Source organism: Netta rufina, assembly GCF_964035555.1.
Source record: "Netta rufina genome assembly, chromosome: 5".
Classification (NCBI taxonomy): domain Eukaryota; kingdom Metazoa; phylum Chordata; class Aves; order Anseriformes; family Anatidae; genus Netta; species Netta rufina.
The window spans coordinates 45,809,487-45,826,157 of NC_140128.1; the positions used below are offsets into that span (position 1 = coordinate 45,809,487).

Here is a 16,671-nt window from a genome sequence, read left to right on the forward strand (position 1 = left end):
ACATCCTGTCATTTGCAAAGTCTCTGGTTGTGGTTGTTTTCGCAAGCACAGCAGGAGACGGGTAACGTGGGGAGGTGATCGCGTCCGTTTTACTAAACTGTTTCCATCAAAGAAACATCTCCCACCTTCAGGTAGAATATCAACACCCCAATTAACCTATTCCTATGGGGGAAGGAGAAAAAGGGAGATGAATAACGTGATAATTTGTAATTTCTACACTGAGATGCAAGGCTGCCTTCTTCACCAACAGCAGAGTGCTCTTTGCTACCCACTAGACTTTGCTCCTCTTCCCTCCCTGGTAATTTTCTCCACTGCTTTCTGCATTGTGACTGTGTTCACTGTGTAGTTTAGGCAAGTTCATGCACTTTCTGCCTGTACAGTAGTTTTAAATCCATGATGGAGCCTGGTATCCTCTTTCCCAATGTATTTGGTGGTTTGCTGAAGTGGGCAACTCCTCTGCAGAGCTTGTCTTCAGCTTTCAGTGTTTCCTTCATGGTGTAAAATCTTGTCTTTAGGGTGCCATGGCCTGGCACCTGCCCAAGTGCTGAACTTTTCCCATCATGTGTTGCACTGATGTGAGGGCTACTTCTAGGAACTCATGAGTAGCTCCAAAGTCCAGTCCTGCAGCCCTGCCCCTGCTCTCCACCTTCACTTTGCTTTTCTGCAGGTTGTGGGACAAGAGAAGCTGGCCACGTCTAGCTGACCATGTACGTGTGTGCTGTAGCCCCCATACGAGGCTCCTGCTTTCTGCACAGGGCAGTGTTTATAGCTGGCCCCCACCACCTCGAACTCTGCCTGGACACATCTTCTCTATCTCATGGTTTTCAGCCAGGGCCTGGCCATCCCTGGGCAGTTACAGTGCTGAGGTTTTCCCACCTGACAAAGCCACCTTTGGCTTCTGCTGCTGTTTTGCTTCTCACAGGCTGTTTTTGTGCCAGTACTGCCTCTAACTGTAAGTCTCAGTGTCTTTACCCCATGTCAAAGGGGTTCTGAGAAGGGAGATCAAGAGAGGTGATCTCCCCTTCTCTGACTTGGGCAATGCTTGGTCACAACCTGTTGGTCCCTGAAGTGGCCTCTCCTCCACTGTCAGTCTCAGCACGGTTTTTGCTGTGTGGCGGAAGCATGAATGCACCTTTTATAGTCAGCAGGGTCCAAAGAGCTCCACGCATTGTGGAGCAGACCTCTCGCATGGCCTCACTTTTCTCTTTGACATAATGAGTCCCCCTTTTCCTTCCATCTCACTGTTTACCTGTGCTGGGTAAACGGTCTCTCATCTGAAACGCGTCACAGCTCTTTCAGCTTGTCACAGACGGTTTGCAGATGTTACGGTTCCTGTTCCAGAGATTTGCCACGCACCCCGGTATTGTACAGACACAATGGCAGATGCAGACTACACAGTATTTACTGCTGGGCACAGAGAAGTCGCTGGATTGCTGCAAACCACAGCTTTTAACTCCCACAACCCCAGCTCTGCACTACTGTGTTCTTTGGATCTCTGCTTGGGGTCACTTGCTAATACCTGCTTTTAGGATTTAGGGTGAAAGCCAGAACAAACCTACTTCTGCAGCATTTAGGTCATCATCCAGTTGTGTAATGGATAAATTCCTTTGAAATGACTTCATGTAGATTTTAGGAACTCACATGCAGTTTGGTGTGGAGCTGGATTTGACCCAAATAAAAAGTTAAGGTCAAGGATTGATCGATTACATTTTTTTGTTGTGCACTACCTCAGTGGGCTCCTGCTCTTTTCTGGTGGCTTAGCAGTCAGGGAGCTCTAGGAGAGGCAGTGCATGGTGAGCTTACATCTGTTTTGAAGTGGACAGTCACTTAGACAGTTCTCTTGGTACAGCACTGCACCAAAATAGATCTGTGAGGAACTGCAAAAGCTCAGCTTTCCCTTCTTTCTTCTATAAGAGTTTTTTTTTGGTCAACCAACTCATGTTTTAGCAGGTAGGAGTCTCCTTCTTCTTTTCTACCTTTTGGGTATACTCAGCAAATGAGCAGGCATCTGTGTCTCTTTGAGATCCATGAATATTTCAATGATTTAATTCCCTCTGAGATCATTAAGCAAAGACCAGCCATTCCTGGTCTGTTTTCTGCTGGAAGCTGTCCTGCAGTTTGTACGTGCTGTTATAGTTTCCTGTCCCTAGAGGGAACATATTCCTCCCCCCGTGATCCAGGTGCCCACAACCTATTCACAGCCCCAGGAATTTGAATCATCTGAATCATCTGATATTCCCTGCTCTTGCTCTTAAGAAAAGAGACCAGAAAGGCACGTTAAGGAGAGAGACTGAGCACAAGCCCATAGGAAGCTGTTCAGGTTCTTAGCCTGGCATGGCTTTCACCAGTCAAGAGCTTGCCAGTGTTTCAGCAGTGACTGTTGCACACAAAGAGCAGCTCTGAGCTCTGGCATGTGCAGGAGATTGACTTCTCAAAAGCAGTCACTGTAATCCACCCTGACATAAGGGAGAAGAACTTGCACCCAGCCTCCATGAGGGCGAATTTCTCTGGTTCATAGTGTTTGATCTTCCTCCTGTTCTGCCTCAGAGAAAGCCAGTCCAGCACTTACTGCTGCCTGGAAGAGAATCTGCTCCTGCATCTAAGCACAACACTTTCTGTTGAGTTAGTGCAGTAATTGCTTTGTCAGTACTCAAGTATGTTTCTGAACCTATACAGAATAGAATGTTTGTGGATTTACGTACAATGTTCCATGCTAAGTGTAATCTTACAGGGCAAATAATACAGCTAAATGATTTTCAATGCTGCTTCTCTTGCGCTCACAAAATTGGGTCCCTTAGCAGGTCCCCCTGCCAACAGCAGGACAGAAGTGTCTCGAAGTCTGTTATGTTTGGAAGTTGATCAGCTGAGAAGGAGATTTTTCCAGATTTGAGATATAGACGAGACTGTCTTTCTGCTGTGAACATCTTGCTGTGAGATGCTGAAACCTGGTGGGATCTGGGAGTTTCTTGGAGATCCAGCAGTCTGTCTGTGTCAACCAATGGTACCACCTTCTCTGTACTGCTTTTCTGGGGAGGAACTCGAGCTGCTGGGCTCTTGCGAGCCTTCTGTCAGGACTTTGCACGTACATTCACCGTGCCCACCAGCTGTCTGATCTGGCAACGTCGCCTGGGAACAGATAAAAGTTACGTGGTCCCAAACTCTTTGGCTAAGGATGAGTAACACGTGCACGTTGCGCACAGTTCACAGCAACCTCCTTGCCATGCAGTGTGCTCTGCATACACAAGGAGCTGCATCCAGCGCTTAGCTGCACAGGCTCACCTGTGAATCTACTGACAGCCACTTGCCTCCCCCTTCCACTTGTTTGTCATTTCATATATGTGGATGCCACTCTGGCCTTTCTTTCCAGTTCCTTGCACAGAGGCTTCCTGAAGAACTGATGGCACTGCTGTTAGTGTTGGCTGGTGATGGGACATGAGGAGACCTTTTCTCCTTACTCATGCTGCTCTTGGTGAAGTCACTAGTAAGCAATGCTGAAAGATTTTTGTTCCTCAGAAGTTTACTGCTATGTTTTGTAATGATCAGTAGCCCCATGAGAGTCTGTTCCAGCTCTTATCAGCACCATTCAGGCTCATTGAACAGCTCTTTTTTCTTATGCAGTGAGTGGACGTTGTCACATCAGATCATATTTGCGTTCTCTTGCTTATAAATATGTTGAAAAATTCATCTCTGTTCAGTTGTTTTCCTGGAGAAAGCTGCAGGGTAGGGGCCTTTCGACTATTTCTCTTTTTTTTTTTTTTTTTTTTTTTTGCTGTTCTGTGCTATACCTTGGGGCCAGGCTCCTTCTCAGCCGTTGTCTGAGCTTGATGACATGGGAACACTACAGGGGGAATTGGAACTAATCCTGCCTTTCCTGGGTAGCATTTCTGCCTTCTGACACCCACGTAGCACAAATGAATATTGTTTTGTTAATGGCAACAGATGCCCATCCCCAGGCAGGGGGTGCAGCAGCCCTCTCTGCTGGGAGAAGAGCAAAGGGGAGCCAGGCTCACCTGGGGGGCACGTGTGTCATTTCAGTATACAGTCCTCCTAGAAGCAGGCTAGGTTAAGGAAGCAAAGGAGAGGACAAAGGGAAGAAAGGAAGGAAGGGTTGCAGCATGGATTTAAGTGGAAGTGTCTGGAAATCTGTGTCTTGGCGTGGTGGGCTGATGTCTCAGGCTTTGGTTATGTGGGCTGAGGAATCTGTGTTGGTTGAAGGAGACGAAGGTTTCTGGATTAGTTTTATTGATAGTATGTTTCTCCTTGGCCTTTTGCACTGGTCTTGTGGTTTCAGACTCGCTGAACCTTCAAAAGGGTTAGCTAGTTTCCAGCAGCGGTGCCGAAGAGGCCTGGAACCAGGCAGTTCACTAATTTACTCCTGGAAGCAGGAGTAATTCATCTCCCTGACAGTGTGCTCTGATAAATGCCAGCAGGCTCCCTCCTCCCTCTCCCCATTTGTTTACAGTTTGAGGTAAGGCAGCTGGGGAAGGGTAGTGCAGCGCTCAACAGAAACCTCTCCACACCGAGGCCACTGCCTCTGTGCTCTGGGAACTGGGCTGGTGCTGTTCCCTTCCCATCAGGCAAACCGGTGCTCTCCATGCCCACAGGCTTTCAGAAGCCTCATTTGGAAGAACTGTGCCTACAAACAGCACTGAGCTTATCCTTGCTGCAGATCCTGCAGGAGACAGAGAGCAATGTGACAGAGTCCCATCCAGCTGGACGTGTTTTAGGTTGAGTGACAAAAGTGTCTTGGGCTAAGTCCAGCCTGGGAAATACCTTGGTAATGGATCACTGAGTCTCACCTCCTCATGGTGTGTCTCAGGGACCATCCATGGGTGCTGAGCCCTGGCCACGCCAGCGTGGCCGTGGCCCTATCAGTCTGATACAGACTGGCTGAGAGGGCACAGTGGTGCTGCTCGACTGTGGGTTCCTGTCCTCCGTCCTGGTGCTTGTGCCTTGGAAGAGAAACAAAGCAGAGACTGTGTGAAATTAGTGAGTGGTTGAATTAGGGGGGACTCCAGACATCATGTCTTAAGTGTGGCTGAGATACTGGGGAACCTGTAAAAGGAGAGAGATGGAGGAGATTTTTTCTTCCAGAAGGGGAATGGCTGATGGACTGAGAACATCCCTCTGACAATCTCGTTCTCTGGCATGGATCTAAATACAGGTCCCGTTCTGTCAGAGACATGATTTTTCTTTGCAATTCCTTTCCCTTAGTGTTGTGTGTTCACATAGTGGATGAGGGCACTCCCTGCTCCTCCAAGTGTGGATGCCAGACATGGTCCATGGGGAGTTTGTAACCTCTCACCCTCAATTGGCACAGGGAGAGAGCTCTGAAACCTCCCCTCCTCTGATCCTGGCCTCCTGAGTCCTGTGGTAATCTGCTTTTGTCAGTGGGGACCTTCTGGCTAAAATAATCCATTTGACCCCAGACCTTTTATTCCTGACGCTTTGCCCTCTGGTCCTTGAGGTCTCTCTGGGAAAAGCCAGCCTTGCTCTGGCTGCCCTCAAGCCGTTGACTGGTGTTGTCCCTAATCCCAGGAATGGCCCCGAGCCGTTAACTGATGTCTTCCCTAATCCCAGGAACAACTCCTGGCCTGGGGCCGTTCCCACTGTGCTCACGGCAGCCACCCACTGAAGAACATCTCTCAGGAGGGACTTGCTGCCAGCTTGGCTCCTGAGGACAGGGTCTGGGGCAAAAGAAAAGCTGCATGGCAGTGGAGACATGGCTTTGCTGCTTCCAGGAGGGATTTGCAATCCGGTAGATACCCCAGCCCGTGCACCATTTGCAGTGAGGTGCACTCTGAAAGCAGGGACCCCACCCTGGAGGTTGGCACCGGTCACGGCCATCGGGACAGCTCAGTCCTTTGGGAGCTCGAGGAAAGGGGGGCTCTGAGAATGGGCCTGTGGAGGGGCCACGTGTTTCTGGAGACAGGGGGAGCCTGTCTTCCTGTTTTCGGCATGTGTTTAGCAGCCATCAGTTTGAGTGACATTAACCAGAGCATGTTTTGGAAGCATCTGTGGTTTAGAAGTTCGGCCAGTCCTTCCCATTCCTCTGCTTTCTGTTACAAGCCACTGAGGCAAGTGGTTAATACCCTCTGCAATGGGCATGCAGGGGTGGCTCAGGGGCAGGGAGCTCTTGGTGGAAGCAGCTGGGAAAAGGGCTCCAGCACCCATGGGCGAGCACAGAGGGTGCCAGGGCCAGCCCAAGCGAGACGAATAGATGAAGAACTCGGGGTTGTGGCCAGGAGGAGGGCGACCGCAAAGGGGAATTCCTTTCATGCTTCTAGGCTAAGGTAGCGCTCTGCTCCCACCGTCTGGTTTGTGTTCAGGGACGGCACGGGCAGCCGCGGTCCCTCGGGTGTGAGCAATGACTGCTTGCTCACAGGCATCCACGACAGCCTGGAAAGTCCCCCCAGATTTCACCTGGCAGTAACTGTGCGAGGGCTCTTGTCCCAGAGGAAAAGAGGTGGCAGCCCGTGGGTGTGTGGGGAGTGAGAGTGGCCCTTGCATGTCTCTGCTTCCTGGAGTCCTCTGCGGTCTGCCCCATCCATCACTGTCAGTCTGTACGCCTCCCCAGTGTCCATCTGTCTGTACTGAGACCTAGAGGTGGAAGTCAGAGGTAGTTTGTTTTCATGGAAGAGTACTCAGTAATTTTTAAGATTTATGTCAGACTAGGCTGAGCTACCTTTCACCTCCTGAATACTTTTGTAGGTACAAAAAAAAAGGCAAAAAGATGGGATTCTGGTGTTCTGCTAGAAATTGTTGATGGGGAAGCAAGCCGAGAGGCATCTCCTCCAGGCGGGCAGCACATCCCGGGGGCCCACCAGCCCAGGTTGGGGCTCTCGGATGGTGAGAGAAAGGGGACTTGCTGCAAAGGCCACATAGTTCCCTCGTTCCCATGGTCACCAGCCTGTTAGGGAGATGCAGATTAAACCTCCCCAGCTGGTGCCTGTTGGCCGGGCAGCCAGGGCCCCCTCTTCCTCCTCTGGATGTGCTGGTGGGAGCTGGAAGCTGCTGGCAGCAGCCGGGGCAGGTGTCAGCGGTGTCGGCAGGAGTCTGGCGTGCAGGCAGCACTTCTCTTATTCTTCTCTTATACTTCTTCTCTTATACTTTTCTCTTTTATTGTGTTAGTACTGTAGTTTAGCATATAGAGGGATGTTCACCCCAGCAACCTCATCAAATCCTAATCACAGGAACCACATTTCTTTCCGGTTGAAGACTCAAGCTTTGTTCAAGCATTGCTTGCAGCTCTAAGGGGATGATAGGGACCTTCTCCAGCCTCTTATCCTGCATGGCAGGACAGATTTCTGTGCAGGGCTTGGGCAAGGTGTTGGGTTCATGTCTGAACCAGGGAATCCTGGAGCAGTGTTGGTGCAGGGCAAGAAGGACTGCCTGCACGACCAGTGCAGCATGTGCTGGTGCTCTGCAGCTACGTGATGCTGTCTCCTTTGCCCCAACTTCTTACACCCTCCTTCTCCTTTGTGCTTGCTGTGCCTCAGGATTATTTTGTGGGTGTACATGTGAGGAGAGGTGGCCTCCTCAGTCTGCTGAGGTGGGACCATTCATGACACGGTCACTGTTTGTCTGTGGTGGCATGTGGAAGTGAGCCCAGGGGCCTTCCCAGACGGGGTGGTTTGCTTGGGACATGTACCTTGCCTTACAGACCCCTTGTTGCCTCTGTTTCTGTGTGCATGGCTCATCCTGCCCCCCACAAATGTAAGCCTCTTGTGGTGTGCTCAGTGCTCTGGTCTAACATCTGCTGCCTTTTCCACAGCCCTATGCTCACGTACCGTGTCGATGCTGACAAGGGGTTCAACTTCTCAGTGGGTGATGACGCCTTTGTGTGCCAGAAGAAGAATCACTTCCAGGTCACGGTCTACATTGGCATGCTTGGAGATCCCAAGTATGTGAAGACCCCTGAGGGGCTGAAACCCTTAGAGTGCTTCTACCTGAAGCTGCACGGAGTGAAGGCAAGCAGGAGCTAAGGGCCAGGAGCAAATCCAGCAGGGAGAAGGGGAGCTTGGCAAACAGCTGGGATCAGACGACATCGTGTCTTTCATGTGCTAAGTCGTAAGGGTGATTGTAGGAGAGTGCTGAAGGCCAGAACAAGGCAGACTTTGAAATATGAGTCCTAAGACAGACTCAATTACACCCAGGGCTGCCTCTCATTCACCTTTGGCTCCAGAGGTTTGCAGGCACTTTGGGAAGGTCCATTCACCCTCAACCTCCTCCCTGCCAAGGGAGGCACCCGTGCTTGGACAAGAATGGCACCCAAGCTCGGTGTTGCACCTTAGTTGTGCTGAGTTGCAGGAGGGGCTGGGCAGACAGCTGGCATGTGCGGAGGCTGGGGAAGAGGCGGTGGGAAGGGGAAGGGCTCTTTGTCACGTACCCAAACATTTCTTTCCAGCTAGAGGCCTTGAACCAGTCAATCAACATAGAGCAGTCGCAGTCTGACCGCAGCAAACGGCCCTTCAACCCTGTCACGTGAGTATTGCCCAGGCTGCATTCATGTCGGGGAACTGCTGCTGGGGAATAAGCATTAGCAGGAGAGGGTGGGGAAGGGAGCTGAGCTAGAGGCCTCAGGGACTGTATTGTGGGTAGCACACCCTCCAGTTTTATCCTCTTTTGCCCACAGCAAAGTTTTCTTTTCTTTACATTCCCCGCTCCACTCTGTGCCCAGTTCATAGACCTACCTTTGTGGAGCAGCCCAGGAGATGGCCATTCCCTAAGGAGCCACCTCTCCAGCAGTATCCTCACTCTCTCCTGTGTTTCCCCTTCCCCAGGGTCAACCTGCCTCCAGAACAGGTCACCAAGGTCACTGTGGGGCGGCTGCACTTTAGTGAGACCACGGCCAACAACATGCGGAAGAAAGGCAAACCCAACCCAGACCAGAGGTGAGGAGCAGAGACACCTTCAAGTTGTTCTGAGTTCTCAAGGCCTCTGGATGTCCCAGTCCCCAGCCTTGGGGGGGTGGCAGGTCCATCACTGGCCCTCCTTGTCTGTGTGGAGGAAAAGAGATGTCTGCTGTGGCCACAGGAATGGTTGTCCCTGTTCTATGAGGGGTTGCGGACAGGGGAGAGGGGATGTGCTGAGCCCACTGTGACAGCCTGGTGACTCAGCCTTGGGGCAGACTCAGCAGTTCCCAGTGCAGGACGTCACCCTGACCTCTCTCCCCTCTTGGCAGGTATTTCATGCTCGTGGTAGCCCTGCAAGCGCACGCACAGAACCAGAACTACACGCTTGCAGCTCACATTTCTGAGCGCATCATCGTCCGAGTAAGTCCTCCCTCCTCCCTCAGCCTCTGTGGGTGCCTCCAGCCCTTCACTGGGTGACCTGGGCAATTCTCTTTCTGGTTTTCCCCACTCAGCCCTCGAATACCTTCTCCAAACTGTCACTGCCTTGCTTGTAGCTATTCCTGTCTGTGCCTGGGTTCTCACTCCAGCCTTTCCACATCTGTTTGGTGAGAGCAGCTTCAGGGCATGCAAGAACCTGGTGCAGGACAGGGAAGGTGTCCTCTTGTCCCAGCCCTGCCCTAGTGCCAGAGCTGTTGGGAGTGAGGGAACAGTTGTTAGGACTTCGTAGCAGGGACAAGACCTCCTGGTGCAGGAAGACTGGGTGCCTTCTCAGGGCTGCATGTTTTGCACACGCTAAGGTGGCAGTGCTCAAATGGGAATTCAGAGGAGCAGGAAGAGAGAGACACCATCCCCAGACCCTCCCAGGGCTCTGTTAGGAGAGCAGCCAGCTCTGTGGCCTGAAGGCAGGGGGTAAAACACACATAGAGGGGCATTGGGGTCTTCAGACAAGGGCATGATGAGTTAGTTACATAGCCTCCAGGGTGCCCAGAACTTCACAGAATTGCAGGCAGCCTGGACTACCCCATCCCAACCTGTGAGTGGGTTACAAAACTGTGGCAGCAGGCCAGAACCCCAGGATTTGGGGCTCAGGAGCCATATCAATTATGGTCTCCAGCTGTCCTGCATGGTTCTGGTTGGAACTGTTGGAAGAGCTTTGAAAGCTGAGATAACAGACAGCTCAAGAAGGCAAGGACTTTCCTTTAGAGAGAGGAGCAGAGTGGACATAAATTTGGTTCTGCTGGAAGAGGCTTAGACAGGACAAGCAGATGAATGCCAAGATTGCAAGGGCAGGCTGGGATCTGTTCCCAGAGCTGGCAATGGATCCCTGCCCCTGCCACTTTCCATTGTACTGCTGCAAAGCTCTGTCTCACACCTCCATGGCCTTGCTTGTTCTCTTCTGCCTCTGCTGTGACTGTCTGCTCAAATGCCTGCTGTCCCTCCTGCGGGGCTGGTGCTGTCACAGCTTGGCCTTGAGATATTCCTTGGGCCATCATGTGGTGAGCTGCGGGGTGGAGAGGGCATCCCTGCCAAGATCCTGTGCCTTGAACTCTTCATCCCAAAGTTCCCCTCTGGCTTCTCAGGCCACCTGGATCAACATGCCCCAGTTTCAGCTGAGACCTTCCCTATTCCTGGCTCCCTTCTGCAGAGGCATGACAGCTGTGCTGTCACAGTGCTTCTGCTTATCCCCAACTTTGTTTCCCAGCTGTTTCACACACACACTAAGGGGGACAGTGTGCTTGGAGCTCTCTGATGTCCACCAGTTCCCTGTGGCCTTCCCTTCAAACCAGTTCCTCTGCAAGGTGCATAGTGGGACAGGACTGTGGGGCTCTCCCGCTGACACCCCTCTGGCCATGTCTCAGAATGCCTCTGCCCAGCAGCACTGCAGCATTCTTCTTGGTTTACTTACTGTTGTTTCCCAGTTCCCAATTTCCTGTCTCTCTACAGGCCTCCAACCCTGGCCAGTTTGAGAGCGACAGTGACGTGCTCTGGCAGCGGGCACAGCTCCCTGATACTGTTTTCCACCATGGCCGGGTTGGCATCAACACAGATCGCCCCGATGAAGCCCTCGTGGTCCATGGCAATGTGAAGGTCATGGGTTCACTGATGCACCCGTCAGACGTCCGAGTGAAGGAGGACATCCAGGAGGTAAGAGCCAGGCTAGGTTTGGCTGACCAGGGATCTGAAAAGGCACTGCAGAAAGCGTAGGTGTTCTTGTGAGCTTGTTTCAGCAGATGATTTTGACAAAGTCATAGGAAGCCTGAGCTCTTATTGACTGGTGAGGAATGATGTTAGCACTCTGTCTTTCTCTGTGTGTCCCAAACACAACCTGTCCGTTATGTCTTAAAGAATATTGGCACTTCTACTGCTAACCAGAACTAGCACATGCAAAACGGACAAACCTGAAAACAAGTGAATACCTCAGGCAGCACACTGGGGCTTGCCAGAGCCTGAGTGAGAGGCTCAGCTCTGCTCTGAAGTCCTCTCAGCTGGATGTCCCTGTACAGGAAAGCTTGGTGCAGTTGTGTCTCATATTTATGAAAACTGCCTCTGCCCTGTGCCTGGTTGTGCAATGGGGCTCGGTTTCCTCCTGGCTTCTCTGCCCAAGGAACATATCCAATGATGAGAACTGGAGATTAATCCCAGTGCAAATGCTCTTTGTCCCCGTGGCTGGTCTGAGTAGGGTTCAGGGCTGTTTCATGGAGTACCTCTTGCCTTTGGGACCTGTCATAAAAGCATTAACACGAACTGTAGTGGGTTTTGCTGCCTGGGGTCAGAGTCATGGGATCTTAAGAAGCAACACCCCACTTAGGAGTTGCACATGTCTGTTTTGTGCCAGGTGGACACCACAGAGCAGCTAAAGAGGATCTCCCGTATGCGACTAGTACACTACAACTACAAGCCCGAGTTTGCAGCCACAGTGGGCATTGACAACACCTCTGAGACAGGTACGGGCCTTGTGTCACCCTGCTGTGTTTTCCTGCTTACATCTGCGGCAGCAGACCTTATATTCTACGACCTACAGTAGAATTTTGTTCATGGGGCAGCCCCACCAGGCACAGGGCTGGAGTGGGGGGGCTCTCACTAACTGAAGCATAGGCATCTAATAAAGCTCTTTGTTTAGTGAGCTGGAGAGAAAGTGGCATTTCCCACAGGCATTTCCCATGTACCCAGCCTTGCCTGAACAGCCTCTTCTTCCACAGCTGAGACTCAGTGGTCTGTGGGATGCCCAGGTGATGGGGCCTCTTTAGGAGCTCTGCTCAGCCCTGCCCAGACTGGGGTGAAGGGGAAGACAGCCTTTGTTTTATCCCCAGCTTGGAGGGTTCCTGCCAACAACCGCACGGGCAAGAGAAAGATTTGTGGCAGGAGTGCTGTCCAGATCCCTGTGACCCACTGTATCATTTCCACGCAGGTGTCATTGCACAGGAGGTAAAGGAGATCCTTCCTGAAGCTGTGAAGGACACTGGGGACCTGGTCTTTTCCAATGGAAAGACCCTCGAGAACTTCCTGGTGGTAAACAAGGTCAGTGGCAGCCCAAAGGGACAGGAAGGGTGGGGAAGCTGGGGAGGTTGTTGAATCTGGGTCAAGGGAGTTGCGGAGCTGGAAGTGGAAGAAGGAAATAATGGTGCCCGGGAAATCTTTCTAAGCCAATACCACTTGTACAAGTTTCAGACCTGGCTGATCTTTCAGATGTCAGGAGCAGACCTGGGTGGACAGCAGACATCTGCAGGGAGGAACTAGCCTGATGTTGGTGAAAGTTGGCAGCATCTCCCTCGGGAAGGACTCCTTGTTGGCAGCCGCCTGTAGGGAGGCTCTTAGTCATAATCTCTCCTTTCTAGATAAGATAAGGTGGTTATGTCAAGATAACCGGGAGCACCTGGCTACTTGACCTCACCATAACCTGTGGCAGCCTGTTTGCTGCTCTGGGCATTGAGGAGACAGCCTCCTATAGCACACATCCCTGACGTTCTCCCAGAGCTGCCAGTTTTCTCCTGCATCAGTCCATCCTCAGTGCCCAGAGGATGAATGGCCAGGACTGAGCTTAGTGCCATGTTTTTTCTTTGTGGAAGCCTAGATCCCTGCAGTTACATCACTAGCGAGCAGTAGCCAGGACCATGGGCTTTTCCACAGTGTCCAAAACCCTCTGAGCTCAGTGCTGTATCAGCATGCCAGTGAGGTGCTGCCTCGCCTCAGGGAGCTTTGCACGGGGATATGGAGTAGCAGATCCTGAGGGTGGATAGGAGGCATGGGTGATGCCACAGTGCCAGCAGCAGTATGTGGGATGTAGCTGTGCTTGTGCTGGAGGGATGTGCTTGTGCTGGAAAGCCTTGCCTTTACCAGAGGGGCTGCAAGGGGAAGGCTGCTCTCCAGAAGCTTCTGAATTTGGGCTCTCCATTGATCTGAATCAACTGGATGTTGGATAATGATGCAAAATAGCTCCAACAGCTTGCACCGCAAGCAGGAGACAGACTTGGAGGGCTGGGAAGTGGCAGAGAAAGGGCAAGTGGGGAGAATTCCTCACTTAATTTAACCAAGGGCTCCTGATGAAGATGAGTACTTTGTGTCTGTCCTTTGTGACTGAGGACTCCTTGGAGTAACACCAGCAGAGGACACAGTTCTCAGGGATCCTGAACTAACACTTATTGTTTGGGTTGGGTTTTAGCAGAACTCTTGTTCTCGCAACCAGGGGCTGTGTGCCTTACTGGGTGGGTCTCGTTTCCACTCCCCCAGTGCTGGGGGGGTGTTATTTAGGCTTTCCCGTGAAACAGGGCACAGGAGAGCAGTCAGAGTGGATGGATCCATAGTGGGGAGAAGGAGTGCCTCCATGTGCCCAGCCACTCAGACTTCTGACCTGTTCCCTGGCAGGAGCGTATATTTATGGAGAACGTGGGAGCTGTGAAGGAGCTGTGCAAACTGACAGACAACCTGGAGACTCGCATCGATGAGCTAGAGAGATGGAGTCACAAGCTGGCCAAGCTCAAACGGCTCGACAGCATGAAATCAACTGTGAGCTCTGGGACATTCAGGTATGAGGGCAAGGGAGCCAAAACGGATCTCTTCTTTGAGCCCAGGCAGCCCTGAATGGCAGCCCATTTGGGGAAAGAGTTGATGGGAAGGAGGGATGGGGCATTGGCAAGTTATTTGGTCTGCAGTAGATTCAGAGAGCTCATGGATGTGGCATACACATACCAAAATCCTGCTCTCAGACTAGCCCCCCAAAAAACACTATAAAATCATCACCATGTTTTTCCAGAGTTAGTGACTGGCGTTCTCAGAGCAAAGAGTTTCTTGCGTTTCCAAAATTGTTATACTGACCTATGTCAGCTTATGAAGGTTTGGGGCAGAATTCAGGCTTTCTGAGCCAATGCACCAGCACCCCCCTCCACCCCAGAGCAGGCTGAGTGACAAGGGTTTGTGCCTGTCATGTCACAAAGAGATTTCTTCCCTGGCAGAGAATCACGGTTTTGCCTGAGAACCACTCGAGGTGCAGTGGCAGGGCCTGTCCCTGCACAGCTCAGCTCGATTCCTCCTTTCTCCTTGCAGCCAAGCAGGAAGCCAGTTCAGCCGTGCAGGAAGCATGCCCCACAAAAAGAGGCCCCACAAAGTAGCCAGCAAGGTAAGGGACTGCTCCCAGCCGAGTGTTGCTGTGCAGGGGAAGGTGGTCTGCTTGGGATCAGTCTTCTGCATGGTTCTCCAGTGTTTTCCTGCACATGCTGCAGAGGGAGAGACCCGGACTGCTCCCATTTCCTCATCTCTCTTTCCTTTTCGTCCATGCCTAATGAAGGCATTATCTGGCTTCTGCTCTGAGGGGTTTCAGGGCTTGCAGGGGAACAGGAGGAAAGTTTGGAATGTGATGGGTGGGATCCGTGTTCAGAAGCAGAGAGGACCAGAGCGATAAAGAGTCCTGAGCTGATATTGCGCTTTCTGTCTTGTAGTCACCATCAGTTGTCCCGGAGCAGGCCTGCATCAGTCAGCGCTTCCTGCAAGGCACCATCATTGCCCTGGTCATCATCATGGCCTTCAGGTGAGACCATATACCCAGGATGCTGCTTCACCATCTCTCTCCAGCTCTTTGGCTTGGTCTAGGCTGGGCCAATCAAACAGGCAGTGCTGGAAACACAGTTTGCTTCATTTCCAAGGAGTGGTCTCATGCCTGTCCTCAGCTTGTACCTCTCTCTGTCTTTTCAGTGTGGTGTCCATGTCCACACTCTATGTGCTGAGCTTGCGCAGTGAGGAGGACCTTGTGGACATCGATGGGTAGGTACCTCTGGGCTCTGTGGGAAGGATGTGGTGCCTGGGGCAGTCTGAGGCAGAAAGAGCAGCCACCATGGGGTTACTGACCACAGTTCCAGTGAGCCATGCTGTAAAGCCAGCCAAATGTGTCCATGTATCCAAGCCTTACATTGTTTGCAGCAAGAAGTGAGAACAGAGAAGAAAAAAAAAATGTCCTGATGTTTGTCTGGTCACATACTCATGGCCTGTCTGAATGTTATTTGGTTGCCTCTTCTGATGGATTAAAACAGCACAGTCCCACTGCCTCTGGTGGGGCTGGACCAGGCAAGGGCATAAGGCAAGGGTACAGACTGCAAGCAGTGTCCTTAATGTGCAGAGAGTATCGAGGGAATGGCCCCAGCACAGTGTGCACACGGTTAGCCTGGAGTGGGCATTCAGTTTCAGCACACTTCACTCCTTTGGGAGCTCACGATACCAGATAATGAGTCTCTTTTTCTCTCTCTTTTCCCTGTCCTCTCCCTCTTGTTGTGGTTACATCTCCCATCCAACCCATTTTCTTTCTACTTTCACTTTAATTTTCCCTTTCTTGTCTTCCATTTCCATTATCTTCCATGCCCTCTTTCATTCCCCCCTGCCCTTCCTCACTTCTACCAACCCTCCTTTTCTTCCCTTCTCCCTTCACTGCCCTGTAGCTCTTTTGCTGTGCCCACTGCCTGTCTCCTGGCCCTCTTTCGGCACAGGGGTCCCGGGGTCCCGGTCGCTCTATGCCCACGGTACGTTACTCTTTCATTCTACTGTTATTTAATTGTTGCATCCTTTCTCTCAGTTCCTCTTTTTCTTCCATCCACACCACAGAAGACAAAGAATCTTAGGCAAAACATGAAGGCAAAGAAAGGGATACAAATACAGCTCAGCAGCTGGAGCTCCAGGGGGAAGGACTATAGACCCTGTCAGGCAATATAAAAGGGAAATTAGGATTAGTGGATTGAAGAGGCAGTGAATCAAAGGCTAAATAAAGAAGTTACATACTGCAGGTAGAGCAGGAGCGGGCAGTATGAAAGACGTGAAGGGAGTATTTAAAAAGGATGGAAACTGAAGAATTAGCCCAAAAAATGTTCCTACCCTCTCTTCATATATGAGTAGTTTTATTATGAAGGGTCACTCTCAATTATAGGACAGCTTAGTGTGCAAAAGAAGGACATAAAAAAAAAACAACAACAACAACAAAAAAAAACACAACACAACTTAATTGTTTCTTTATATGAGCCATTACTACTGGGAATGCTTGGGAAGATACTGACTCAGTTCTCCTGGTGTCTGACTCACTAACAGGCAAGTTACTGAAGTGTCCAACTGGTTTATAAACTCCACTCCTATATTTTGCCACTGCAGGAAAAGCAATATCTTCAGAAAAATAAATAGAAAGCGTGTTTGAGAGGTATGGCCTTAAATATCTTACTGCAACACCAGGAAAGCTGGCTGAGCTACAAATTAGGAACAGACACGTAAAGCATCTTTGTTGATGTGATCTGCAGGGCTGCAGCAACATACTTCACTTTAAAGGAAAACAGGTCTTATTTGTCTA

At 51.1% G+C, this 16,671-nt stretch overlaps 1 protein-coding gene across 1 annotated transcript in view; it reads left to right on the plus strand.

Moving 5' to 3' along the window:
• Positions 1–16,671, plus strand: part of MYRF (myelin regulatory factor) — a gene marked incomplete at both ends in the record, with an annotated part of 57,842 nt that overhangs the window by 36,201 nt on the left and 4,970 nt on the right. The window contains 11 exons of the mRNA XM_084288469.1: positions 7,775–7,970; positions 8,408–8,484; positions 8,784–8,894; positions 9,185–9,275; positions 10,800–11,000; positions 11,692–11,800; positions 12,265–12,374; positions 13,719–13,879; positions 14,397–14,469; positions 14,789–14,877; positions 15,042–15,110. Coding sequence (XP_084144595.1) covers positions 7,775–7,970; positions 8,408–8,484; positions 8,784–8,894; positions 9,185–9,275; positions 10,800–11,000; positions 11,692–11,800; positions 12,265–12,374; positions 13,719–13,879; positions 14,397–14,469; positions 14,789–14,877; positions 15,042–15,110 — 1,287 coding nt within the window. The remainder of the gene's footprint in view (positions 1–7,774; positions 7,971–8,407; positions 8,485–8,783; positions 8,895–9,184; positions 9,276–10,799; positions 11,001–11,691; positions 11,801–12,264; positions 12,375–13,718; positions 13,880–14,396; positions 14,470–14,788; positions 14,878–15,041; positions 15,111–16,671) is intronic.